General features: G+C 39.0%; 4 protein-coding genes across 5 annotated transcripts; 2 read left to right on the top strand and 2 right to left on the bottom strand.

Moving 5' to 3' along the window:
• The first annotated feature begins 524 nt into the window (after nucleotides 1–524).
• On the top strand, nucleotides 525–4,827 carry LOC137128141 (syncoilin-like). Its single transcript, XM_067505926.1, has 6 exons — nucleotides 525–676; nucleotides 1,798–3,414; nucleotides 3,496–3,710; nucleotides 3,851–4,058; nucleotides 4,228–4,352; nucleotides 4,435–4,827. Exons 2-6 carry the CDS (start codon nucleotides 1,861–1,863, stop codon nucleotides 4,481–4,483), a joined length of 2,151 nt encoding a protein of 716 aa, XP_067362027.1. The 5' UTR covers nucleotides 525–676; nucleotides 1,798–1,860; the 3' UTR covers nucleotides 4,484–4,827.
• A 140-nt stretch (nucleotides 4,828–4,967) lies between these two features.
• Nucleotides 4,968–9,695, bottom strand: LOC137128160 (histone-binding protein RBBP4-like). The gene is made up of 12 exons (XM_067505958.1): nucleotides 9,531–9,695; nucleotides 8,811–8,961; nucleotides 8,566–8,711; nucleotides 8,078–8,251; nucleotides 7,787–7,902; nucleotides 7,512–7,672; nucleotides 7,195–7,321; nucleotides 6,934–7,011; nucleotides 6,775–6,851; nucleotides 6,454–6,511; nucleotides 6,247–6,357; nucleotides 4,968–5,652 (listed from the first exon to the last, which is right to left on the bottom strand). Exons 1-12 carry the CDS (start codon nucleotides 9,544–9,546, stop codon nucleotides 5,590–5,592), a joined length of 1,278 nt encoding a protein of 425 aa, XP_067362059.1. The 5' UTR covers nucleotides 9,547–9,695; the 3' UTR covers nucleotides 4,968–5,589.
• A 152-nt stretch (nucleotides 9,696–9,847) lies between these two features.
• On the top strand, nucleotides 9,848–17,824 carry tert (telomerase reverse transcriptase). The gene is made up of 16 exons (XM_067505910.1): nucleotides 9,848–10,576; nucleotides 11,033–12,344; nucleotides 12,422–12,611; nucleotides 12,684–12,837; nucleotides 12,945–13,112; nucleotides 13,309–13,470; nucleotides 13,573–13,674; nucleotides 13,802–13,887; nucleotides 13,995–14,111; nucleotides 14,229–14,300; nucleotides 14,524–14,712; nucleotides 14,988–15,114; nucleotides 16,213–16,274; nucleotides 16,654–16,778; nucleotides 16,873–17,010; nucleotides 17,688–17,824. The coding sequence occupies exons 1-16, from the start codon at nucleotides 10,361–10,363 to the stop codon at nucleotides 17,789–17,791; spliced, it is 3,324 nt and encodes a 1,107-aa protein (XP_067362011.1). The 5' UTR covers nucleotides 9,848–10,360; the 3' UTR covers nucleotides 17,792–17,824.
• Nucleotides 17,539–25,455, bottom strand: LOC137128145 (sodium-dependent neutral amino acid transporter B(0)AT3-like). 2 transcript variants are annotated; one of them, XM_067505939.1, is made up of 12 exons: nucleotides 25,059–25,453; nucleotides 23,161–23,301; nucleotides 22,738–22,875; nucleotides 21,660–21,841; nucleotides 21,411–21,521; nucleotides 21,203–21,315; nucleotides 20,994–21,122; nucleotides 20,756–20,912; nucleotides 20,362–20,566; nucleotides 19,574–19,733; nucleotides 19,324–19,486; nucleotides 17,539–18,964 (listed from the first exon to the last, which is right to left on the bottom strand). In XM_067505939.1, the coding sequence occupies exons 1-12, from the start codon at nucleotides 25,198–25,200 to the stop codon at nucleotides 18,749–18,751; spliced, it is 1,857 nt and encodes a 618-aa protein (XP_067362040.1). In that variant the 5' UTR covers nucleotides 25,201–25,453; the 3' UTR covers nucleotides 17,539–18,748. The 2 variants fall into 2 exon arrangements, with proteins under 2 accessions (XP_067362040.1, XP_067362047.1); XM_067505946.1 differs by lacking the exon at nucleotides 19,324–19,486 and having other exon boundaries at nucleotides 18,825–18,964; nucleotides 25,059–25,455.
• Between the last annotated feature and the right edge of the window lie 538 nt (nucleotides 25,456–25,993).

Raw genomic sequence — 25,993 nt, 5'->3', positions numbered from 1 at the left:
AGCGAACCATCTCCACTACTGTATTGTTGGGGTCAGAAGTTTATGAGAAAACCAATCCTCCCGTGGGAAGTGGCCAAATAAGTGTAGGCAGCTATTTTAAGACTTTTCGATAATTAGGGGGCATGGGTGGAATCCTGCAGCTACTTTATAATGTGAGCCATAAACCCACAGAACTTTCTAACTCTGAACAGCCCCAACAGATATTACTGTGATTTCTCCAGCCCCTCTTGTGTTAAAAAGTAACAAGTTGCTGGTGTGCCACATGTTTTGATGCAGATGGATGATTATATTTCACTTTCCAATGAGAAAATGTGCGATCTGTGTAAATCATCCATTAATTACTGTATAGAATAAAACAAACAAGTTATATATTCAATCTCATTCTTTGATGTCTGATCTGGTTAATCTTTGTCTCTCTTGGGTTAAAACAACCTGCTGCTGCTTTTCTTTTTCCCTGCCCAGTGTTTATTAATAAACCTAAACATATCTGATGTAGTCATGGTCACACAGCAGCACACTGAAAGAGAGAGAGGAGGCTGGGTCAACCGTCTCTACACACTGCTCCCGCTCATTCTTTGCCACTCACATTTCTTTGTCATTTACACAGATGCTTTTAGGTGCATTCATCTTGAGGATACAGCACGAGGACTAAAAAGCCAAGGAAATCCATTGAGAAGTAAGTTACATTGTATTAGATGTTCACTGTTGACTCTTATTGATGTTGATGTTGATGGAAAACTCTGAAAAATTACCAATTCTAACCATTCATTTTCACAGTGACTAATTGAGTAATTTAGAAGAAATCAAATATTTAACAGCACACAAAAGATCAAATGTTGCTGTTGTTGTTAGTCATAGGAAAAACTTTGCTGTTGCTACAATGGTCAGCAAGTACAGGCCTGTGCTGTCAACATCTAAAAGAATGTGGCATGTACCCATGTCTGTCTTGTAGCAAGACAGCTGCTCACTGTTATTCCCCCCCAGGATTTTAGTCGGTTATGCATAGCACAACTCTGTGCAATCCATGGGCACTGGACAGTACCCAGAGACAAAAGGCAAAACCTATTATTAATATTGTTAGCATTATTATTATTATTATTATTATCAAAATAATGGAGTTGTTGGTGTCGTAGCATTATACGTAGCATTATATGTATAGTATTTGTATATGTATATATGACCTACTTTAGTACAAATACTAAAGCCATGTGTGACATTTTGTTGGCCAGAAAACAGTAACTACCCAACACATGCCACTTGTCTTCCATGCCCTTTTCACATTACAAATATCTTTGGGATAATGACACTATTGGGTCAGTTTGATCAATTTACCTTCTGGGAGTCTCCTGCCAGTCTTGGCAAACACCTCAAAGGGTGATATTACAGCTACGTTATTCACCAGTGGAGTGCAGATGCCCATCCATCAGCACCATGGCATGTTATGATAATCTTCTTGCTAATGTAATCTGTGTGATGCCACTTTTGGAGGTTTGGACAAAAGCTGTATTACTGTAGTACTGGTTGCAGCGTTCATGCAAATGCATGAGTAAGCTTGTTTGATGTGTGACCATGGGCTTTGGTGCCTGGGGCATCTGGTCTAAAGGGACAGCTGCTGGTAGCATTCCATCTGCTATGCTGCACCCTTTCCCTGTTCTACATGCCCATATGTTAATGGCATTAGCATAGCTAAAACAGAAGTCTGGCCAAACATGTAAACCCAACTCTTCTGTTGACATCAATCCTCAGCTATTGAGCTTAATAGCAAACTGCCTAACATGTTAATCTGCTTTTGTAAAGGAATGAGACAGTTCTAAAGAACACGTCTACATCAGAAAAGGCTACAAAAATTGGGCTTAACCAATGGAGAATCTAGATGACAAAATTTCAAATACTGGGTTCGAACCTCTTATCATTAAAGAAGAGGATGGGGATTCAGACACAGCCTTTGTGGAACAAAGAGAGAGCAACATGTCACAACCCGGACATACCTTCACAGGGACATTACTAAATCCATCAGCTTTAATGAAGCCATACTTAAAGGAAATGGATGACTTATTGAAGAGCTGTGAGGAGCTTACTGGTCTTCCCTTTGGCTCTCCCTTCTCAGAAAGTTACACCGAAACAAGCATGAGCGAAACAACTCATCTTCAGGGTAAAGATGAAGTCACAAACGAGAGCTATAGAGGAATGAATGCATCTCCCAATGCATATCTTTCCACCAGCTACATTGACACACACATGGATGGGGCTGCAACAGAAGAGCAGCCGGCACAAGGCCAGGTGCAAAGCATGGGCACCATCATCAACACGTTTGGAGTGACCGCAGAAGGTTCCTGTCAGACAGAAATGCCTCTAACCTCAGCAGGCAACAAACTGAGTGAAACAATGGTGGAGTATGAAGGCCAGCTCATGGGGATGTTAGCCATGCTGGAGAGCCGTATGGAAGACGCTGGGATGGGTCTTCAGTCCGAAGACTGGGATATAAATGCAAGCCAAGAATATGTACACATCAGAAAGAATCCAAATCTCTACAGGGGTATAATACACGTGCCCATTGAGCAACAGATGCTAGTGAAGCTGGAGACGCAGCCAATGCAATTAGAATCCTGGACTACTCAGAATGTAGAGGGTGATAATGTTTCCAAGGACAACAGAAATGGAGTCCCAGCAGGTTCAACAAGAGAAGGAAGCCAGTTGAATCCTTTGCTTGGCTGTGACAACATGGGCGGCTTCTTAATGGAAAGACTAGAAAGGTCAGGGGATTTTAAAGAGGACCAGGAGGTTCTTGATCTGCAGTTCAAGTTTTCAGGGTCACCAAATTCACTGGATGGTAAACAAAACGATGCAATGTGCTGCGAAAGGACAAAGACAGAAATTATATTTGGTGAAAGCACAGACACGAAAGGAGACATAATTGGAGCTGGAGCAGCTCGACATGAGCTTGAGATTGATGTCACTTATTCCAAATCTGGCATGAATGAACTAGGGGCGTTGGGGTCTCGGATGGAAGAGTGCATAGAGGAAGTACAGCAGTTACAGATGAAGAGGAAGGAACTGTTGGCAGTGGTGCTTGACCTGAGAGGAAATAAAGAAAGAGACAAACCAGAGGGTAGCAACAAGAATGAAGATGAGACAGAAGAACAAATAGACAACAAAGTAGCAGAGCTGATGAAAATATTGAAGAAAGAGGAAGAGGCGAGAAGGGAGGAGAGGAAGAGGGAAATACAGAGCCTCAAGGAACAGAGAGCAGATGAGGAGAAGAGGATGTGGAAAGTCAACCTGGAGAGACAGGGGCTGCAGGATGAACTAAGAAAGCTGAAGAGGAGTCTCTTTACTGTGGCCAGGGAGTGTGCTCAAAACCAGGCTGCCCTCAACAGCCACGACCGTGCAGTAGAGCTACTAAAGAGAGAAGAGGTATGAAACTCTCAAGATGATTTTTATTTTTATCTGTGCTTTGTGCTGTTAACCTTACCTCTATTTTCTCCCATGTTGCAGGAGAAGCTGCAGTTGCTGGTGTTACAGCTGACAGAAGAGAGCTGCCAGCTCAGGTCAGGCCAACAACAACAGCTTTTAAAACTTCAGGTGGAACTTCAAGCCCAGAGCTCCAGTCATACTTCCAATGCCCAGGACGAGCTGACCGAGTGCAGAAGGCACTCGTGTGGGGACATTGAGCAGTATGTGCAGGGTGGACTGAGGGCCCTGGAAGAGAGGTGCTGTCACAGCCTAGTACTGTTTTTCATGACAAAACCTGTTGTAATGTTTTCTGTGTTATTTGAGTACAGGTAATATGTCACTCATATTTCACTTTGGGCTCAAACCTTATCAAACTGGTAATGCTTGCCTTGGCCAGGTATGAACCCATATTGCTGGCATTGCTTAAGAGGAGAGAGGCAACAGCTGGAGCACTGGTGAAAGCCAAAGAGCAGGCCCAGGAGATGAAGGCCCAGCTAAGACCCCTAAAAGAGGACATCCAAAAGCTGAAGCTCCAGAGAGCTTGTTTGGAGGAGAAACTCAAACTCATCCACTTACATTGGAGAGAGGATGTCGTGAGGTACAAGGTGAGCAAGAATGTGGAGATGTGCAGTGGGGAAAATGGAATGAGACAATCGTGTAGAAAAAACTGTCTAGGGGAGTGTAGGGCATGAGGACACAACCTGTCCCTCAGCTGTAGACCAGGAGAAGCAGGGTCATGTAATTCAATTAAATAAGGTCTTACCACCATTACAGGAAACGGTGTACTGTCTGGAGGAGAACAGCAGTGGGCTGAAGACTGAGTTAAAGATTCAGAAGAAGAAAATCAAGGAGATAGAAGAGTTAAGAGACAGCCTTGCCAAACAACTCCTCCTTTACAGGTAGGATTTGTAGATCTATTCTCCATCATACTTTAAAAAAAACAAAAAAGCTTTACATAACGGCATAACATTTGTCTTACAGTGCTGCCATTGAGGACTGTAATAATTGTGGCCATGAGGAAAAAACATGATCTTTATTTTAAAAAGTTCTGTGACTTTTGTGTATTTTATCTGCAACAGTGAACACCAGTTAATGCACTTTACACATCAAAACAAGCTGTTATTTTTTTAGAACAGGCTGTAAAGATGAAATAGTCTGCTACATGTAGAAAGGTTTTTCATATGAATAAAGGCTTTGTGCTTCTTGTAATCGGAGTGCGACTGATGAGTTAATGTCTGTGTCTGAAGACCTGAGAGGGTTCATCTACTTATAAGGACAACATGGATAAATAAAGTAAACACTAGGACGCAGAGTAATAGACTGAGAGTAAGCTCAGGGGACAGGAGAGAACCAGGACGTCACACCAGACACATAGGATCCAAACTAAGTGTGATTACACATAACCACCTACTCACTGAAGATTATTTATTTTAAAAATAAATCTGAGCTTAGCAAGATTAATAAAATATGTAAGCAACAGGTTTGTGATGAGAAATTATGACAATACATCAGACTGACAAAAGACATCTTTATTAAGAATACACTGAACAACTGGGTATTTGTCATGATAGAAAAGTTAAACTACTATATCAAAATGACATTTAAACGATTTCTATACCTCTACGATGAAGGTCACTGAACAACACGCACTAAAGCAATGATGTGATCAGTTTCAGAACAATTTGGTGGTGACTAAAGTGAAGAAAATATTTTACTTAAACCATGACATTCTCAGCAACACCAACAGACAGCTGTTTACACTCTTAACAACTGGATATTTGTGATCTAGTGCTTGTGTTCGCTATGATTACTACCTTTTGTTCTGGAAAGGTATTTTATTCAATATTAAAAGGCACTGGCCACAACATTTCATTGTGCAAGGGAAATGCAATTGGATTTCAAAAATATATATTTTTTAAGCAGTGTAAAAAAACATGGCTGATATCCTTCAAGGAATAAATTAATCAGCAAAAAGAGTTCTTCACTTTGTCTATCCAAGACAGGACTAGGGCTTACATATGATCCCAGTATACAGTACCACCAGTAGAGTAGGACAGGATGTGAAGAGGTTGCTGCATGGAACTGAGGTGTCAGTTTGTGATGAGGTCGAAGGTTAACAAGTGCAACGCCGAGGTATTACGCTGTAACTTCAGGGTCTGTTGCACCCTCAGGATCTTCATCATTATAGATGTTCTCAGCCTAAAAGGACAATCACAACTTCAGTCATACAAATGCATTACAATTCAGTGGCATGTTTGAATTAAGAACTTGAGGAAAAAGATTAACTGAGGCTTTCAAAGAGCCAATTATAACCTATGAAAACACCATGTGGTTAAATGCTAGCTTAAGAATGTTCTGTGTTCCAGAAAAAACTGTTTAGTATTACTTTATTTGTATGTTTAAGTATTCTGTAAACAGAAATTTAGGTTTGTAGTTACAACTATTTATCAGTCAGTTTGCCCTGACTGAATCACTTAAAATGTTATATCCAAAAATAAATAAATAAATAAAAAATAATAAACATCCAACTTGACTGGGATTCACTTTGTTTCAAAAAATACAAATAAAATAAATAACTCCTTTCCTTATTCATTTTTGTCTGCTCAGATTAATATTGTATTCTGGTTTTAGAAATATGGGATCCTGAGTGCTGTCACCTGTTATGTATGACCTTCAGAAATATATCATCTTATATACCGTCTCTGCGAGGAAATAATTCCCTCCAAGACAAAGAAGGGCCAAGTTCTCTCCCTGACCACAGTTAAACTATTTAGTAAAATGTGTTTTTCTAACCATTTGCCAGACTTGCATAATGTTGTCTTCAGAAACTGAGCAGAGGACCCAGGGTTCGTTGGGATTCCAGGAGAAGTCAGAGATTTTGGCTGTGTGGCCTCCGTGGATAAACTAGCAGAGAAGAAAAGATGAAAGTCTGATTAATATACAAGATGATGTTACCGATAAGAGTGAAATGCAAGTTCAGCAGGCCTCAATGAGACTTACCAGTAGTTCAGGAGGGCCATCCTCCTGATCTTCTGGTGTCTGCTCCTCTCCAATTTTACTGAAAATGACAGAAAAAGGACAGATGCAGTTGTGACTGTCAGAATTTAACTCTACAACCGATTCAGAATCAAAAACTATTTCGAGCAGCAGCCATTTACCCTTTATGACTATGAAACTAATCCTTAGTTTGTATTGGTACAGTCAAATGGTCATTACTAAACTGACAAAAATGGTGATGGAGCCTTCACAACAACCACAATGGAACCAGAGTGTGACTCAGCTGCATTGGTAGAAACTATGGGTCAATGTTAAGTTGTTTACCTGAGGTCCCAGACATTGAGGCGACGGTCTGTTCCACTTGATGCCAGTATGGTCTCATTATGAGGTGACCACTGAACCTGAATTGCCATGTCAATAATGTAAATAAGGTCAATCGCAATAGCAACAAAAACATAAAAATAAAATAAAATGAAATCTCACCTGAAAGATTTCATCCTTATGTGACTCAAAGGAATGTAGCTTCAGTTTCAGGTTTCTCAAGTCCCAAAGAGCCACAGTCTGTGAGCGAGAGAGATATTACACAAGTCTTCCAGAATTTCTTTATCTTTGTACAAAGACTGCAGTTGCAAAACAGCAACATTTTGAAACACTGTTTGGTCAAAGAGATATACAATACACATAATATAGACTTATAAACAAATCTAAATTTTCACAAATAAGATTATGTAAGAGACTGCATACCTTGTCTGCAGAGCCAGTCGCAAGGATAAATTCACTGTATGGGTTAAATGATAAACAATTGACCTCTGCTGTGTGGGCATCTACTGCATGACTGGGTTTGGAGGTGTTGTTTGAACGAGTGTCCCAACTAAGATAAAAAGAGGCAGGGGGGGAGAGTTGTGAAAATATACATGTATGTATGTATGTATGTATGCATGCATGTATGTATGTATGTAAAAATAAATAAATAAAAAATGTCAGAATGCAGCATGCATGATTACATAACCATTCAGGTGAACTGCTTCACCTCCCAATGAGATAAATATTAAACTTCTTACATCATGAGTTTCTGGTCATCTGCTACAGATCCAAATAGTGACTCGTGAAGCAAGTGCCAGGAAACGTCTTCCACTACAGCAGTATGACCAGTGAAGATTGTCTTTGCATCTAATATCTTTCTCTCCTTTGGCACACCACTTATATCCCAAAGACAGATCGTCTACAAATTACAGAAAGATAAGAGATTACCAACAACAACAAAACATTACATTATATATAACCAATCATAGTGTCTGAGATGATAACACTTAATAAAATGTAAATGTTATCTTACGTGGTCATCTGATGCACTAAGTAGTGAGCCTGATAGATTGGCATTCCAGGAAAGACCATAACCTTCCTTCTGATGACCTCTGAGACGCAGATCAGGCCGACACTCGCCAGAAGCATCTAAAAACAACAAAATGAACGCACACAATTTCCTTCACAGCTAAAAAAAAAGTAGATAAAAAGAAAAGTATATATGCAAAACAACATATTTTTTATGTTTTTCAAAGTTACCAATTCCTTTGCTTTACTTTCAAAATTACACCTAGAGCAGTGGCTTGTACTGTAATCTAGATACCTGGTTTAGAAGGGTGCTTAGTGTAATCAAACACAAGCACATCTGAGGTGGGCGTCTTTGTAGCAATGATGCAGGGATTCTGCGGCATGTAGCGAGCACGGTTCACCTCTCCTTCATGGTTGATCTTGATTTCTATCTCAATCTTGCCACTGACTGACCCAAAGCCTCCAAATTCTGCAGGGGAATATGGCAATGATTAATCAGGCATAAGTCAACTGATTTTGAGAAATATTGTACATTTGAAAAAGGAACTACTTCCACTCAACATTCATAAGATGTGGTAAACAGTCATGGGACAAGCGCAACACATTTAAGCAATCTACTAATATAAAAAATAATAATATACAAAATACAACTATAAAAGTCTTATTTGGTATTGTAACTACACTACCTTTATGGGGTTAAAACATAATCAGTGATGTCCAAATTCTTACTAACATCTTACATAGACAAAAAAAAATATAAAAATAAAAAGTATGCTCTCCAACCTCCTTTTTCACTGTCGTAATGTGAGGTGTCAAACTGGGCATCATCATTGGGCAACTGAATACTAGCAATGACCAGATGATTCTGCTCGTCAGATGTGTGAGTGCCCAAGACCAGGCGGTGCACAGTGTAATCCTTCCCCTCTGGCCTGTGAGGGAAAAAAAGTTTTGTCATTATCGCGTACTGAAAGAAAAGTGCAGTATACAAAAGTGAGAATAACTACTGGTCTATGGCACAAATAATGTACCTGGAGACATCTGGCAGCCACTGAGCAGTGAGACTGGGCCACTCTAAAGCATGAGTCATAACCAGATCATATAGGAAGGGGGTGTTTTTCTTCCAGATCTTGTACTCCTCATTTATCACCCTTTCCTCCACTGCATCATCAAACGCACCAGCTAAGAAGACAGAATAAGCAACGAATAACTAACAAGCCCATAACAATTCAATTTTTAACACTTGCAACATGTCTCTATAGCTTTTACAGACTGAAGTTGTCAGGTGACAATAGGGAAGTTGCCAGTGTACTCAAAAATGTCGCGTTGAAATGTGTCTTTGCTATCAGCAGATAAATAAACTCCTGACCTGACGATAATATACAGTCACGTATGTTTATTTATATACTTTATGTTTTGGGGAACATAACAATAGTGAGATGAGGTTAGCTCAGTGTTATACGTATGCTCTTGCTATCGTGTTAGCATAGCCTGCGTTTTAACTTGTAGCGTTAGCTTCAATAACCTTAGCTACAACTAGCGGTACATGGTAAATAAAGCAGACTAGAACTGAAAATAAGAACTGCAAACTGAAACTGAGAGTTACAGCTCCAACAAAGAAAAACTAATAAATCCAGTTCGTGACGAACAAAGGTTGGCAGTAGCTTGGCTAACTTAGCTAAAAACTGCAGGTGATAGCATGTAACTGCACAGTGTTGTGGCGCACAAAACAATAGAAGTTTTCATTTTACCTTCTTTGTCCGTCATCGCAGGTGTCTAATAGGCCGCGGACTTAAGATTAATAGTTATGCGGATAACACCCTTGTTTCAAGTCTTCCTCTGATACGAAGGCAAACACTTGTGCTGTTCAGAATGAATAGTACGCTAAGCTAACAGTAAGCAAATAGCTAACGCAGGCGCCGACTGTGACAGAGGTACGTCAATTTGCGCGCTCGGTACAAGCGAGAGGACGTCCCTCGACCAATCAGAGCGTAGCAGCTGTGATCGTGATAACCAACAGGGGGCAGCGGGAGTTTGGGATGCAAAATCATACAAAATCAGCCCTTGAAAACGAGCAACGTCACTCAGTGGGCTATGCTATATTCCGGTATTTTGAAGTATATTTAAAAAAATGCCTACACTTTGTCACATCTCAAAAGGAACTGATACTCTAGGCTCTTTTGTGCCTATTTAATATGAATTATAATAGGAATATGTCATTTATATATCATGCGTTCCATCTCTTTTTACGAAAAACTATCTTCAGTGACAGGGCAAGCGTATTTTAAGCATTAAATCTAACGCGCTTTGAATAAATTTGACCAGACAGCTCTTTTTCAAGTGGAATTTTACTTGTTGATCAATTTATGAGAGCACGTCTTTTTGTGTCATCCATTGGTCACCGGTGAATTCTTCGCCGCAGTGTAAAGCCGTCCGATTGGCGGTCAGTAAACTGATCTTTCATTGGCTGGGATGGACGCGGGACTTTAGAACGCCAAGAAAAATAGCGAAGGTTTACCACCCGTCGTTTAGCGTGTCAAACGTGCTCTGAGTAAGCACGCTGTGTTCCTGTGCAGTCAGTATGTCTACGACTGACATGTCTGGTGTACTGGACATACTAAAGTTACTTTATCGGCGCATACAGACGCTGGAGGAGTTTGCGGACAGCATTGCATTCAGAGAGGGACAGAGAGCAGTGCTTATTGAGCAGTCAGACACAAACCGCTTTAAGTCATTCGTCCGCGGAGTTTTTGTTTGCTTTGACAAGGAGCTACAACAAGTACCAAGCTGCAACCAGGTACATTCTCCCTAAATAAAAAAGTATTCGGCATGTATTTTTTTATTTATTTTTTTTTTTTTAGCTGAGCCACACTTAAGTAGAAGCATTTGGGTCAGTATTGTTAATGCTAGAAGTCCTGCTAAATGTTGTATCATCTTGTGGAAGAACAAGAAATAGTGTAACATTAGGTACATGACGTTACGGAACACGATGAAATGGTTACTCTGTGCTGAGGCAGTAAATTTACTGTAGGTTGCAAGCTTGTATACTGTAAATAGCTTATAGATTTTTTTTTTTTAATTAGAATTATGTATTAAACAGTTTTCTAAGCAAATTCAATTTGTTGGTAACCTTTTGTGGCGTTAGTATATTAAGTAAAATGCAAAATATATTTTATAAAAGTCTTGATTAAATACAATACGTTTTGAACACTCAATACCATACCATGTTTATAAAATTAATTTGTTTCCACAGATCTGCACTCTGCCTGAACTGCTGGCCTTTGTTCTTAACAGCCTGAAGCGAAAGAGAAAACGAAACGTTTTGGCACATGGCTACAATTTCCTGTCCCTGGCACAAGAAGGCTGGGATGCAGACCACTTTAAATTTAAAGGTGATATAACCCAAAGTGCTGCCTACATCCATGGCAGTGACCTGTGGAAGAAAGTCACAATACGTCTTGGCACAGACATCACACGCTACCTGTTGGAGAGCTGCTCTGTGTTTGTGGCAGTTCCGCCTTCGTGTGTTTTTCAGGTGTGTGGTGTTCCTGTGTATGACAGGGTATCCATGACTACTGCCTCCACTGGATTTTATCTCCAGCCTTGTTCCAGGGCATGTAACAATAAACGGTTTGGAAAGTGTCAAGGATATGTGGCCTTTAAAAGGAACTACAATGTTGAGAATCCTGGCGTCAGAAAAAATAAGAAACGAATGAATAAAATAGAGAAATACGGCAAAAGAAAGAGAGATCCTGATCAGATGTACGATGAGGAAGTTATGACTTGTTCAGGAAAGAGAAGCCGGGTAGTACAACAAGATCCTACACAGGACAGCAAGCAGATCCGCTATGAAACGTCGGAGAAAGAGCAGCTCACCTCTGCAGAACCAACGCTTTCTATAAAGCCGTTGGGAAATGGCAGGACTGGTTTTAAACAGCCTGACATGCAAACAGCCATGACTCCCTTGGAGGGAGGCCCCAGTTGGAGATCTGGGGTGTTCCCCCCTTTACCTCCCTCGCAATGTTTTATCAGAACACTGGGATTCTTGTATGGGGGAAGGGGGATGCGAGGCTTCCTTCTCAACAGGAAAAAGAGGAGCGCTAATGGTTCCAGAAGACTACATGGGCAAGATTTGGTACGACTAGTCTTCTTTGAGGGACTGGCCTATCTTAACAGACTTGAGAGGAAACCAAAGAGACTACCACGGCGCTTTTTTAATATGGTTCCCCTGTTCAGTCAGCTCTTACGGCAACACAGGAGATGTGCCTACAGTAAAATACTGCAGAGAATGTGTCCAATAATGGAGAAGAGAGATGCAGGGCAGGTAGAATTAAACTCTCTCTTGCGTCAATATTGTGCACCTCACCGCGTCTATCTGTTTGTCAGAGAGTGCCTCTTGGGTGTGATCCCTCAGGAGCTATGGGGCTCGGAGTACAACAGACTTAATTTCTTTGCTAGGGTCAGGAGCTTTTTGCACAGTGGCAAATTTGAGAGGCTCTCATTGGCTGAGCTGATGTGGAAGATGAAAGTTAATGATTGCGATTGGTTGAAAATCAGTAAGACAGGTAAGATTGTCATAGATGGTAAACTTTATTCTTTCCTGGAACTTTGTCTGAAATAACCAAACCATTCTCCTCTGCAGGCAAGTTCCCACCTAGTGAGCTCTCATACCGGACACAGATCTTGGGTCAGTTCCTTGCCTGGCTTCTGGATGGCTATGTTGTAAACCTCGTCAGAGTCTGTTTCTATGTCACTGAGAGCGTTGGACAAAAGAATGCTCTCAGGTTTTACAGACAGGAAGTCTGGACCAAACTGCAAGAGCTGGCCTTCAGGTATACAGACATACACACATCTTCAAAGGCTATTCTTAGGATACAAGCAAAGAAACAATCTTTCTGATTTAGAGGGCACCTCTCCAGGGGTCAGATGAAGGAGCTGACCTCAGCAGAGATTTCATCCCTCCCTAAAACCACTGTCATCTCACGGCTTCGCTTTATTCCCAAGACTGACGGCATGAGGCCTATCACAAGAGTCATTGGAGCAGATGCTAAAACAAGAGTAGGATTTGGGAACCACGTTGAAGTTTTTCCATAGATGCCTATGAGCTATATGCTGTCACATATGAATATGTACACATGTTTTGGGACATTCACTCTTCCCTGCAGCTCTCCCGGGGGCGTGTTCGGGATTTACTGGATATATTACGGGCCTGTGTGCGCTCTACGCCCTCTCTTCTGGGTTCCACAGTGTGGGGGATGACAGATATCCACAAAGTGTTGCGGTCTCTGGCTCCAGCCCAGAAGGAGAAGCCACAACCCCTCTTCTTTGTTAAGGTTGGTTTTGTTTTTAATTGTCCTTGATTGATGTTTATTTAAATCTCTTATGTCAGACACAATGTGCGTCTTGAGAAAATCCTATTCATACATTTTTGGGATAATACTACTACACAACAAAATATACTGTGACTTCTTATTGTTTTATGTTTTTTAATTCTCCTACATTTAGCATTCTGTACTTTCTCTGATTAAGGTGGATGTGAGTGGAGCCTATGAGAGTCTACCTCATGACAAACTCATTGAGGTGATTATCCAGGCTCTGTCTCCTGTCCAGGATGAGCTCTTTACCATTCGCCACTATGCCAAGATCTGGGCTGATTCCCATGAGGGCCTGAGAAAGACCTTCGTTAGACAGGTGCACTTACACCTACAGACATACACGCCTGTATTTATTGTATCGTATTTATTTCTTCTATTTCATGAAACTTGCAAAAATTCAAATCTTTTTTTAATACAGGCAGATTTACTGGATGACAACATGGGATCCACCAACATGAAAGGATTTGTGATGTCGCTGCAGAAAATGGGCAAGGTTCATAATGCCATACTTGTAGAGCAGGTGAGCATGACATCTTGAGATATAAGTATATACTGTATTTTAGATAAGATTGTTTCAAGCAATCTTTACCTGAAATGTTCATCAGTTTTTTTTTTTGTTTTGTTTTTTTTTTTTTTTTCTTTTGCAGCATTTCAGCTCAGATCTTCGTGGGAAAGAAGCATTGCAGTTCTTAACCCAAATGTTAACTGGCAGTGTTGTTCAGTTTGGGAAAAAGTAAACCATATCTTTATCGTTAGTCAGCAAACATACTCCTTTTAACAAATGTTTCATAACCATTTACAGCATGACCAGGACAGTTAATCAGATTTTTGTTTTTGCAGAACATATCGACAGTGCCGAGGGATTCCCCAGGGATCAGTTGTGTCCAGTCTGCTCTGCTGTCTTTGCTATGGTCACATGGAAAATATCCTGTTCAAGGACATTACAAAAAACAAAGGGTACTGCAGGGTTCTGCATTTTACTTTTAACTAGTTTGTACAGATGTACTGTAGTGACACATCAGCACCAGCAACAGAGAGCAGTCTTTCTCTGTCTTTAACTCTTGTCTTCTACAGGTGTTTGATGAGACTGGTGGATGACTTCCTTCTGATTACCCCAGACATACATGAAGCACAATCCTTTCTCAGGTATGACACACCAGCTTTGTTGTTACTGTTCATGGGGCACAGGGACACAAAGTGCCACAATCTTTTTGAAATCACGTTCAGTCTACATGAACAAAGTTGAGATAAAATAAATAAAAGCACATTTTAAATACTTACTGCTTCTACTGGAAAAAAGCTGATACCCACAAATTTAACATAACTTGACCCTGAATTAGGCATTAATCATAACTTGGACTTTGTGTAGGATCTTGCTTGCTGGGGTACCTCAGTATGGTTTGATGGTCAACCCACAGAAGGTGGTGGTCAACTTTCAAGTGTCAGGAAGTATGGATTCTTGTCCAGACATTCGCATGCTGCCCCCTCACTGCCTCTTCCCCTGGTGTGGACTGCTGCTGGACACACACTCGCTAGATGCATACAAAGACTATTCCAGGTGAAGTATCCCACCTGTAGTACATATGCTGCAGAATTATTGTCTACAGCATGCTTGTTGTGTAAGAAGTTATTAGGCTTTGCCAGACTTAATCATGTACTTTGTTCCCTCTCAAACCTATTTAGACACAATTTTGAGTCTATCATGGGTGATAATATTCCTGCACAAAATACAATAAAGGACGCACTGCATCTTGACTTGCAATATCGTTTATGATAAGTTCTTCCAAAGTTTTTATGTTGATGACTGTTTTCTTTTTTCCCTCCCTCTCAAAGCTATGCAGGCCTGTCTCTGCGGTACAGCCTTACACTGGGCTCTCTTCACTCAGCTGGACAGCAAATGAAGAGGAAACTGATGGCTATCCTCAGACTCAAATGCCATGCCCTGTTCTTGGACCTGAAGGTCAGGAAGATAACAGTTTTAAAAAACATTGGTCTATACTGGAATTTTAAAACTGCTTTTGAGCTGTTTTGCAGAGCTGGATATTGTACAGACCTTCATTGTCCTCCTGTGATATCCCTCTTGATCTTAGCAATCGTCTGTGAATAGAGCTTGTAATGAAATGTTAGCAGGCTTATGTAATTAACGTAAATGGTACATGTGAAGTATGTGAGTATTTGACTTTGAAATATACTGAAACAGACTATATCTTGATCAGTCTAGTTAAATACCAATTTATATTCATCTTGTAACTGATGTCTTTACTGTATATCGTTAGATCTATGTAGGTTTCAATTATTGATCCTACACTTTTTTTTTTAATTAATTAATTAAAGAGTTTTGATACAAATGTAGAGCTTGTCAAATAGCATGTCCTGTATAAAGACTCAGTTATACTGGTAAAGTCACTTAGACAGTGCCAGCAGCTATAAATTAAACCTATCATACATTAGCTCTGTCCCAGTTTAGAAGCTGCCTCCTTTGAAAGAAACAGGCTATATACTATAAACTTGAACATGCTTTTCCTTTAACAAATAAGTCATTTGCCCTTTTATCAACATAGTGAGACAAAAATATCCAGGGTTACCAAGTGGAGGTTAACCTTAAATGGCAAAAATGTGGAAAATGACATCTATAAAGCTGTCAAGTTCCACATTAACTGAGTTTATGAGCAATGACCTTTCACTTCCGATAACTAGTGTAGCAAAATGATGGTAAATATGTTTGGGGAAATAAGGAAACTGCTCTTCCTGCGACTGTGGTGCAGGAAGGTAGAGCATTGGTCCACCAATCTTGCAGTTGTTAGTTCTATCCCTGGCTCCTCCGGTCACATGTTGATATGTCCTTGAGCAAGACACTGAACCCCAACTTATTTGCCAGGTCAGGGAACAGAAGTAGATACACAGAATATGATTCATAAAAATGTGATATAGAAAAACAATAAATGTAATTTTTACTGTTCATCATGTAAAAATATTAAAGTATACTCATAAACATTTCATTTGACTGAGATGTTAGTATGAAATACTTTTTTTTTGTTCTCTTTCTCCCCGCTCTCAGACCAATTCTCTTGAAGCAGTCTACAAGAACATCTATAAGCTGGTGTTGCTTCATGCATACAGGTGAGGACATTGGCCTTACTTTTGTATGTCATAACAAAATATCCACTATCTGTTCATTGACTATGTATGACTAACTCAGATTACATAAGTTAAATGGGTATTAATTTGTTTCCATCGCCTGCCCATCTGTTTTGTGTTTGTTGATAAACACAAATCAGGAAGCTCTCTTCCACTCTCATGTGAGCACTATGACCACAGTTGAATAAATAGGCCTGTAAAGATAAAACAGCTATAAAAAAAAAAACACACAACAAAGGTTATTAATCAATACCTGCACTGAGCTGAAAACCAGTTGAATCACTTTTTATCTCAGTGTAAATATCTGAAGAGGGGGAGCTGGTCTTTTTATTTCCTTCAGTGTCTTTGTTTTACCTCTCAGGTTCCATGTGTGTGCCCAGAGTTTCCCCTTTGGTCAGACAGCTGCTAAGAACCCAAGCTACTTCCTGCAAATGATATGGGACATGGCTAAATATGCCAATCAGCTCATCAGGCTCAGCAACAAAGGCAAAATTTCCTCCCCATACATCTGGAAGTATAACTTTAAGAATTTATATAATTCTTATTTTTATTTATTTTGTCTGTCTTCCTAATCCTCCAGGATTGATTTTAGGCAGTAAGGCCCAGACGGGCATTGTGCAGTATGAAGCAGTGGAGCTTCTCTTTTGTCTGTCCTTCTTGCTGGTCCTGTCACAACACCGTCCTCTTTATAAGGATCTGCTCCCACATCTGCAAAAACGTATGTATTCTCAGAAAACACACAGAAATATGATCACACAATAACTATCCAAGATGAGTAGCAATGGTGCTGTGACACATTCTTTCAAAAATTCCATGTGAACAAGGGGTCGACATGGCCACTTTGTCTGGTCTGTTTGTACTTGTTGCTGTTAAAAACTCACTGGTCAAACTGAATGTTAGCATTAATGTTTCTGCACACTTCCCAGACCACATTCAATGATAAGAGTTGATTTGTACTTCTGATCTGCACTGCAAGTGAAAATGGGCACAATTTTATGCCAAATTGAGCACCATATTTGTACAGCACATCCTAATAATAAACACTGTCTCATTAAGCAAGGATGCATTGGACCAAAAAATTGTAAATACGGTGTTAAAAAAATTTAACCTTTAACCAAAAAACAGACAGACTACCACCTGAAACACATAAAGCCTCAGTCATTTGAGTAAAAAAACCTCAACATGAAAATGTTATTGCTGTCAGTTTGAGTGTGGACTAAGCCACAGTCAAGAAGCCACATGATACTTACATTTAAATGTGAGTTTATTGTCAGTTTATTTGATTCTAATTTACAGATGCTGGAACATTTTTAGGCAGATGGATTTTATAGTTTATCCTCAAAGAGGGGGCAAAAAAAAGCAAATTTCTATTTTGTGCTGGCACCTTTTAAACAGGGAAGCGCAGTCTGGAGCGCCGTCTGGGTGATCTGAGGCTGGCCAGGGTTCGACAGGCCACAAACCCTAGGATACCAGTAGACTTCTTGGCTCTTGAGATGTAGACGGCCTGGGGCTAACACTTGGCCCCAGTTAAAGCTCAAAGCAACCAAGAAACCCTTAGCAGCTAAAAGGTATGGATAAACGTGTGTGTGTGTGTGTGTGTGTGTGTGTGTGGTTTTGCTTATTTTTTCCAAAACCCATTCCACTATATGTTTTTCTTTGTTTGTCTCATCCTTAGGTTTGAAGATTAAGATGAGCAGTGAAATCAGTCATTTGGATTTATGATTTGTTATGAGCCCAAATGCAGTGATATATCTGTTATACAGTATCAGAAAAGCTAGCTGCAGAGATATAAAACACTTGGGTCATAAACCTCGGTCGTAAAAGCACCATATAACATAACAACCTCCATATCAGTAAAGATGCATAATTGAAAGGTCATCCAGCTACTTCACTAGAACCTCACCCTACTGCTTGTTTGTGTCTCTGGACTTTGATATGTGTTTTTCTCCACAAAGACATCATGTGTTACATTGCAAATAATTTATATGTAAATATGTTCATTAAAAACTACTGTTACAGTCAAGTCAATTTTGTACAAGATGGTGTCGCTGAAGTTACACTGATCTTCTAGAACTTTCTGAGGAGGCTTGAAATCTTGTGCAATGCTATTATGACATTTATATTGAAAAATAAGTTGTTTTGTTTTTTAACGTTGAATCAAAAATGTCCATGTGTATCAGTATAATGTGTTAGATCAAATGTTTACATCATGTACACTACACAATTCATAAGGAAGTTATTTCACCTAAAGTCCAGTTTTGACACACTAAATGAAGAGAATTATCATTTCACTTCATGTACTGATAAAACATCAAAAATCAACAGCATACATTTTACAGTTCAGTGTAACTGATTATATACCTTTAAGAGTCTGGTGAATTAGGCTAAAGCAGTGATGACAATCAGGAGGTCCTTTTCAGTTTGGGAATGCAGTGACATGGTTACTTGCAACATCTCTAAGCACTCCCATTGTTTTTATAAGTTCCAAACTCAAAGCCATCGTTGCAGTAGGGGTTTAGTTCAGCACGAACAGAGGGCTTCTTGATTGTACCACAGATGAGTTTGTAGAGGGCCACAAGAGGAATGGAAACTACTGGGACTATACAGAGGAGGACAATTATGGCAAAGACCCAGTCTGGGTATGGCTTCACTTCAGTTTGAGGGAATTGATCCTAAGGGAAAAAGACAAAAAGCATAACTTATATAGTGTTATAACATTATTTTATTCAGTATTAGGGTTAAAATAATAGTTTATAAAATGTTGAGTCTTTTTTATTATTACCAATCTGCACTAAATATAAGGAAGGGATTAGATTAGCACCACAACAAGAAATACTCTAACTCTTATCTTTATTCTAAACCTATTTTTGCTTTTTAGGATGTATATGTTTTAAACACATTTGTTAAAATAAAATATTCCTCTGCGGCTTGAAGTATTAGTTATTCAATACTTTGTGACATTTTACTCAACTTACTACAATTCACTTAAACACCAAATTACAGAAGGAATTTTCCTTCTGAACTTCCTTACATAATCTGGGTTCCATGTTGGATAGGTAGGGTGTTGCTGTGCCTGGATAATCACATAGGCAATCAGGACCACCAGGAGCATCACAGGACTAATTACCATCCAACAAGCCTTCCAAAAGATATTGGGCTTCCTTCCAGTCATAAAATATATATCTTCACTGAAACTGTCAGAAGACATAGAGGACCAGAGAAACGAACTTGGATTACAATTGCATACGTATTGTATATTGAACCAGAGGAGGTCACCTTACGTTTTTATTCCACGGATGTAAATGACTCCAGTAATCTCAAAGAATGCAATGATGAGCAGAGGAACCGAGCCCACGTAGCTGTTAAAGACCTCCACCCAGTAGTTTCCTGAACCCAGGGTGAAGATGAGAGCTGTTGAGAAGGCTATCAAGCAGATGATTCCTAAGGAAATGAGGAAAATACATTTTATTGGCAATTCTTTTGCAACTGTATTATTGAAACACTTGTGTCTGCATTGTAAAGAAGATGAACTTAGACTAGAGCTTTTTTTTTCTCCATCAAAGGCACATTTATTTCAACATTCTTGCCTTTACTCTGTACAGTTTGTTTTTTTGTTTTTTTTTTTTTGTTTTTTTTTTTCTTAGTTTAATCAAATGAAACGGGAGCACTTCTCACTGGAACCTGGAAATGTGTTTTTAACTACATATTCATAATTTCTTTGTGTTACTCAGCTGAAGAAATATAATACATTTGTACTAAAGCTAAGCTGGCTTCCACTAATTACATTTAACAAATGTCAGACTGTTCCTATTTCATTAACATTTCCATTGGCTGGAGGTAACCTTGCAGTCCACAGCTCAAGCCAATCAGAGAATGGGCTGTTGCAAACATTATTTGAATACGTTCTGAAAAAGCCTGCTGGAGGACAAATGGGGATTTGGGCTATTTTGTAAAAAATGATTTTTAGAAATCTAAACAATGGGTGAAAAATGGTACATCTACCCTATGAAAAATAGAAAGGACCCTGCTATCAACTCCTAAAGTAAAACATAATCTGACTTGCTGGTACCTGTTACAAGTTCCTTAGGGATCCACTTGGGGACAAGTTTGAGGTCATTGATGGGCGTAAGGACTCCCTCGATGTTGCCAAACATGGAGGATAGCCCCAAGCTGAAGAGCATAATGAAGAACAAAATGGCCCAAATCTGTGATCCTGGCATCTCTTTCACGGCTTCAGTGAACACAATAAAAGCCAGGCCGGTACCTGATGCACTCTGAGAGAGGAAGATAAAAAATAGGCCTAAAGTAACGAGGACTAGTACATACTGCAATGTATTTTGCAAAATAAATGGGAGGAAAGAGTTTAAAAAAAACAGGAATTAAGGGACTGTGATTAGAAAAAATGAGACCCAGAAAAAATAATGCAATGTGCAAGTTTATATTGGTTTTCAAGCATACAATACCTGGTCAAGGAATGTTTTCAGGTCACAGTCCTTCAATTCCAAACTGAGCACCTCACGAGGTCTTGTTTGGTTTAGATAATCAAACCATTTGTCATAGTTCTCCAATGTTATATTCATGTCTGAAATCTCAAAGTGGTTGGTGAGGACCAGGATGTTTCTGCAGATGGGATACCAAAAAAATCTGCTTCACTGGTATCTGAAAGCTTGAACGGTTCATTAAATAGTTATGCATACATACTCTTGTACACAGGCGTTGAAGGCAGTGTTAGCTTTAAATCCCAGGATGGAGAAGATGGGTATGGAGGCATACAAAGATGTTGCACTGTTTATCACTCCGACTAAAACAGCATCCCTCTCACAGTTGTTTCTAACAGACACAAAAAAGTGTGTTATTTAAGTAATTCACAAATCACCTTTACCAAGGTTGTTGGAGAGTTCAGTTCTTACCTCTCTGCATTATAACTGGAAAAAGCAATAAGACCTCCAAAGGCCACAGAAAGAGAGAAGAAGATTTGTGTGGCTGCATCCAGCCAAACCTGAGGATTTTTCAGTGTCTCCCACTGCAGCAAGCATGAAAACCACACATCTGTTTATATAGCCAATTATGTGAGAAATATTTACATGACTTATAGTAACACCAAGTGACCCAACTCACGTCAGGAGTAAAAAGGTACACCAGCCCATCAGTAGCTCCAGGCAGAGTGAGAGCACGAACCAGGAAGATAGTCAGTACCAGATAAGGAAATGTGGCTGTCACATACACGGCCTGAAACATGCAAACACACAATAAAGCCCTCATGGACTTTTTCTATAGCTTGCTGTAATTGTTAGTAGTGATGCAAAGTGGGTATAGTGCAGTGGCTGATTTTGTATTATTATAAATATTTTTCCCAGGTAAACTGACCTTTCCCATGGATTCAATACCCTTGATGAAGCAAATGTAGACCACACACCATGCACTCGCCAAACAGATGACCAGCCACCACTGCGGCGAGCCACTGGTCTCAATGTCAGGTGTTATGTTTAGGGTCTCACGATACCAGAAATAATTCACTGGAGTGCTCTTCTCACACTCCACATTATAGCCTATATGTGAAGTACACACAAACACAAACAATGACAAGACAATCTCTATAAAAGTCTTAGTGTTGTTTGTCTTTATTTTGTTTTTCAAGCTTTGTCAGATTGCTAAGTTCCTAGAGTTCAGAATTAAAATTTAGGTAATACAATACAGCTTGGGAAAAGTGAGTTAATATTTTGGAAATACTAAGGTACAGTAATATTGGAATAAGATTTAGTACATAGCATGATAAAAAAACGAAATATCTTAGAAACAACAAGTTCATAGGTGTGTAATAAGTAATAAAAAGAATGTTTTTTAATAACCATGTATCAGGATTACTACATTTACTAAAATAATGCTTTCTAAAGTCAAAAGGTTACTAGGTTACTCAGTTACTGTTCAAAAGTATATATCATCAACTAAACCTGTCTATTGTACAGCAGGGTTCTGTTTTTGATCAAGTTCTGTTTGCCTTGCCTTGTTTGACAAATGATAGGTCAGTACAAAAGTATGTCCAAACATTTTTTTACAGATTATATTCAATTCTATAATTTGTCTTAAAACATATATATATATTTAAAAATCTATTAATAATAGCAATTTTCTAAATTGCCACCTCTATTAAAATAGGGCTGCTCTTTGTAAAATTGAGAGCCAAATAACAGTTCTTTTAGAAGTCCCTTGGCACAGGGAGCCTGGAATTTAACGAGTCCTCTTGGTGAGAGTTCAAGTTAAATATAAATATCTCAAACCTGATTTGATACCATAAAAACATTTACGCAGAGTTATCAACAACTGTTATTCAGCTTTTACTGGCAGTGTGGAAGATCAACCACAGAGTTGTGTACATTTACTTTCTGTATCTGGAAAAATGTCTCAAGAGGCGATAAAACGATCATCTGGAGAGTTTGCTTGTTACCTGTGTGATTGTCATTGAGAGGACAATAGCTCCACGGCAGGGGGTCTTGAAAAGAGTGGAAGAAGTACCAAAGCACCCAGGCCAAGATGGTGTTGTAAAAAATACCCACCAGAAACGAAACAAACATGGAGGCAATGCCTACATATGAGAGACAATAAAGAATAAAACATTTATTTCCAAATAAATATAGAATTGAGTATGATTTATCTTTACACATATTGTTTATAAAAGACAATGCTACTTGTACTTTTGGTCAATATGCACACTCCAGGTTAAGACTGTTTATGGTGTTTTGTGTTTTCAATTGTGATTGTGTGTTTTTCAGAAAATATATAAAAACAAGCAATAATTATAAATTCTATTAAACTAGCACAAAACCTTTAAGAGACAAAGACATTTTACTAATAATCTAAGGTTACCCACCGACCCCACCCAGCAGCGGTGAGATGGAATTCCAGACACCGATGCTGCCCATGCGGAGCCTCTGACCAATAGCCAGCTCAAGATAGAGCAGGGGGAGGCCCTCAAACACGAGCGCTATCAGATAGGGGATGAGGAATGCACCTAAAGACATACTTATTCATTAGACAAATAATCTTTTTCAAGGTACTTTGCTGTTATATTTTAAAAAGTTTTATTTTACTAATGGGTGATAAGTACCACGTTGTCTTAGTCAAGCTGTAATTAGTGTTATTCCCAACATTACTAGGGCTATGCAAGGCCTTTAGAAATTTTGTGGGAAGTGAATATATTAGGTCCAATATAGGTCTTGACAGCTGGAATCACTTGCAGGCCCCCATGACCTTTGCCTTTGTGGATAATGGGTGGTTGGCTGACTTGAAAATGTTCCTATTGTACATGCTAGAAACATAGATCTGATAAATCTTAATGTAATGAGGAAGATCACTGCTCCATGCTCTGTCAGAGGTACAGTAGAAGAATGTGTGGCAAGGGACCATAAAGGAGTATGGTAATGAAACACAGATAGAATCATTGCACAATAAAGCTAAAATGTAAGCAACAAAGACAATTAAAAATGAATGATTAACACCTAGAATGTATGTTTTATTTTTTGTTACATAACTCAGCAGTGTTTTCCTTGTGTCCAGTGAAAAGAAGGTGGTTTGGAGATTACTATCAGAATATTACATAAATCAAAATTGAAGATTTGTGACTCTGAGTTCATGATTATTCAAAGAACTTAGAAAATTTCCAACATACATGGGGGATTTGAACAAACATGGAGATTGATTACAAGCACTTTAGGATCACCAGGTATGTCAGGTGCTAAAAACCTGAGTGGACCACAGTTATGTCAGTAAAATGTATTAAATTCACCACTACTCTTCACTGCACGTATATCAACTACCAAACTTTAAGGCCAAAGTTGAATAATTGATTTCTGAAACAAATAAAGGCTCAGCAATGTCTAAAACACAACATGTGGGAATCTTAGAGTCAGTATGTGATGTTGATTGAATCTTTACACATTTACTGACTTTGGCTATTTACTCAGATTAACCCTGACCCAGGTCTGAGGGAGAATGTGGCTTTGCAGCTGAAGAAACCTTCTTGAGAGCTATGAGGAAGTTTTGAAAATTCAGGAATTGCGACTACTGAGCTGAATTATCAGAAGTACAAACTCAATTTCCAATGTCTCGCTATAAAACTACAACACTACAAGTACTACTTTACAAGTAAAAGTACAAAAGAACAAGTAAGCAAGTAAGAAACTGATTTGTCTGGGATTTCTCAGTACACAAATCTGATAGAAACACTTAACACTTTAAATACAGTTAAACATGGTGCTGGTGAATGATCCAGATTTACATGTACCTCAAAAAAATATTTTCTACAGAAATCAGAATTGTTTGAGTCTTTTTAGGTTTAATTACTTTATAAATTCAGATAAACTGTATTGTAAACTTCTAAACACACTTTCTATATTTCTCAGAAATGAGAAATATAGTATCCCAAAAATGTATTGTAATGTATTTTAAAGACATCTGTTTCTGTTGTAACTTTTGTCAAAATAAATACAGCAGCTGTCAAGTGTTTACCAGTGTTTCTGGCTCGTCTGAGCAGTGGAGGAAGAAGTACTCTTCTACTTAAGTAAAAAGTAAAGCAAAGTAGAAATACACTAATAATACATGCAATGACCCGCTGTGGTGACCCTGAACTCATGGGATAAACCAAAAGGAAAAAAATTTATAAATCTTGTCAACTAGGCCTTAAGAATATCCTGATTAGATAAAAATGGCAAAAGTGATGCTTGTAATGCAGTCAGATAGAAAAAAGCTAATGTAAAGGTAGCATCTCACCTCCTCCATAGATTTGGCATAGGTACGGAAACCGCCAGACATTTCCAAGTCCCACAGCAAAGCCAATGCATGTTAGCAAGTACTGAACCTTGTTGTCCCATTTGGGTCTCTCTTCCACCTCAGAGTGTTTTGTTTTGCCCATCCTTGGCTGCCAAAATGGCTTTGCAAAATAATCCTAGCTAAGTAAATCCTCACATACACTCCAGTTAGGTAGTATATATGTATATTTAGTCCAGAATTCTCTCTCTGATCTCAACTATATTAGAACAACTGGTGACCTGAGTAGTTTAGTCTAAGTGATGTCCTCTGCACCTCTCTCGTCCTCCCTCTGAGTCCCTGTAGTGGGCTGTGCTTTAATGTCCTATCAGTTGCAGTTTGTATCTGGGATGCAGATTTTATGAATGATTCAGGTTTATTCCAAGAAGGAAATAAAAACAGGGGGCTGGATTATTTAGTGGCCAAACCTCTCTGTTTGTTTAAAATGGGAATGTGCTAAACCTTAAATTAATGGATAACCAGGGAATGCTGTTTAAATGTTACACTAATCCAAGATAAACTGTGAGTAGGAGTAAAATTACATATTATCAAAGTTGTTTTGTGACCAAGCTATTTTTTTTATTCAATCAAGCTTCACACATACCATACCTACATAGGATTCTTTTTATTCAAATGTGAGACAATGTGCTTTACAGAATGGAAGAAACAGAGAAAAGACAGGTTAGAACAGGGGAGTTGTTCTTTCTGTTGAATGTTATTATTTCTGAGACCTTTTGAGCTGATCAGTACATTAAAGCAGCTGGGACCACTTTTTTCAGGCGTTTGTTAATCTGTACAGGAGAAAACATGATTCGGAAGAGACTTAATTATGTTTTTGTGGAGGGCAGGTTTAGTTACTGTTAATGACTTGTCTGCAGAGTAAAACATCTTAGCCAGTT

The sequence above is a fragment of the Channa argus genome, chromosome 1, assembly GCF_033026475.1.
Source record: "Channa argus isolate prfri chromosome 1, Channa argus male v1.0, whole genome shotgun sequence".
Classification (NCBI taxonomy): Eukaryota; Metazoa; Chordata; class Actinopteri; order Anabantiformes; family Channidae; genus Channa; species Channa argus.
The sequence above is the reverse complement of the archived record's forward strand: the minus strand, read 5'-3'. Positions and strand labels throughout refer to the sequence as shown.

What these genes read in the sequence shown, in the direction of transcription:
- LOC137128145 (XM_067505939.1), bottom strand. Translation starts at nt 25,200, where the DNA reads ATGGGCAAAACAAAACACTCTGAGGTGGAAGAGAGACCCAAATGGGAC. An exon ending in TTCAACGCCTGTGTACAAGA is followed by an intron (nt 20,913 to 20,993) that starts GTATGTATGCAT and finishes TCCCATCTGCAG; the next exon opens with AAACATCCTGGTCCTCACCA. An exon ending in TGAAAACATTCCTTGACCAG is followed by an intron (nt 20,567 to 20,755) that starts GTATTGTATGCT and finishes TTCCTCTCTCAG; the next exon opens with AGTGCATCAGGTACCGGCCT.
- tert (XM_067505910.1), top strand. Translation starts at nt 10,361, where the DNA reads ATGTCTACGACTGACATGTCTGGTGTACTGGACATACTAAAGTTACTT. An exon ending in AACCCCTCTTCTTTGTTAAG is followed by an intron (nt 13,113 to 13,308) that starts GTTGGTTTTGTT and finishes TCTCTGATTAAG; the next exon opens with GTGGATGTGAGTGGAGCCTA. An exon ending in CATCAGGCTCAGCAACAAAG is followed by an intron (nt 16,779 to 16,872) that starts GCAAAATTTCCT and finishes CTAATCCTCCAG; the next exon opens with GATTGATTTTAGGCAGTAAG.
- LOC137128160 (XM_067505958.1), bottom strand. An exon ending in TGGCTGCCAGATGTCTCCAG is followed by an intron (nt 8,712 to 8,810) that starts GTACATTATTTG and finishes TTTCCCTCACAG; the next exon opens with GCCAGAGGGGAAGGATTACA. An exon ending in TTACGACAGTGAAAAAGGAG is followed by an intron (nt 8,252 to 8,565) that starts GTTGGAGAGCAT and finishes ATTCCCCTGCAG; the next exon opens with AATTTGGAGGCTTTGGGTCA.
- LOC137128141 (XM_067505926.1), top strand. Translation starts at nt 1,861, where the DNA reads ATGGAGAATCTAGATGACAAAATTTCAAATACTGGGTTCGAACCTCTT. An exon ending in AGCTACTAAAGAGAGAAGAG is followed by an intron (nt 3,415 to 3,495) that starts GTATGAAACTCT and finishes CCCATGTTGCAG; the next exon opens with GAGAAGCTGCAGTTGCTGGT. An exon ending in AAACAACTCCTCCTTTACAG is followed by an intron (nt 4,353 to 4,434) that starts GTAGGATTTGTA and finishes TTTGTCTTACAG; the next exon opens with TGCTGCCATTGAGGACTGTA.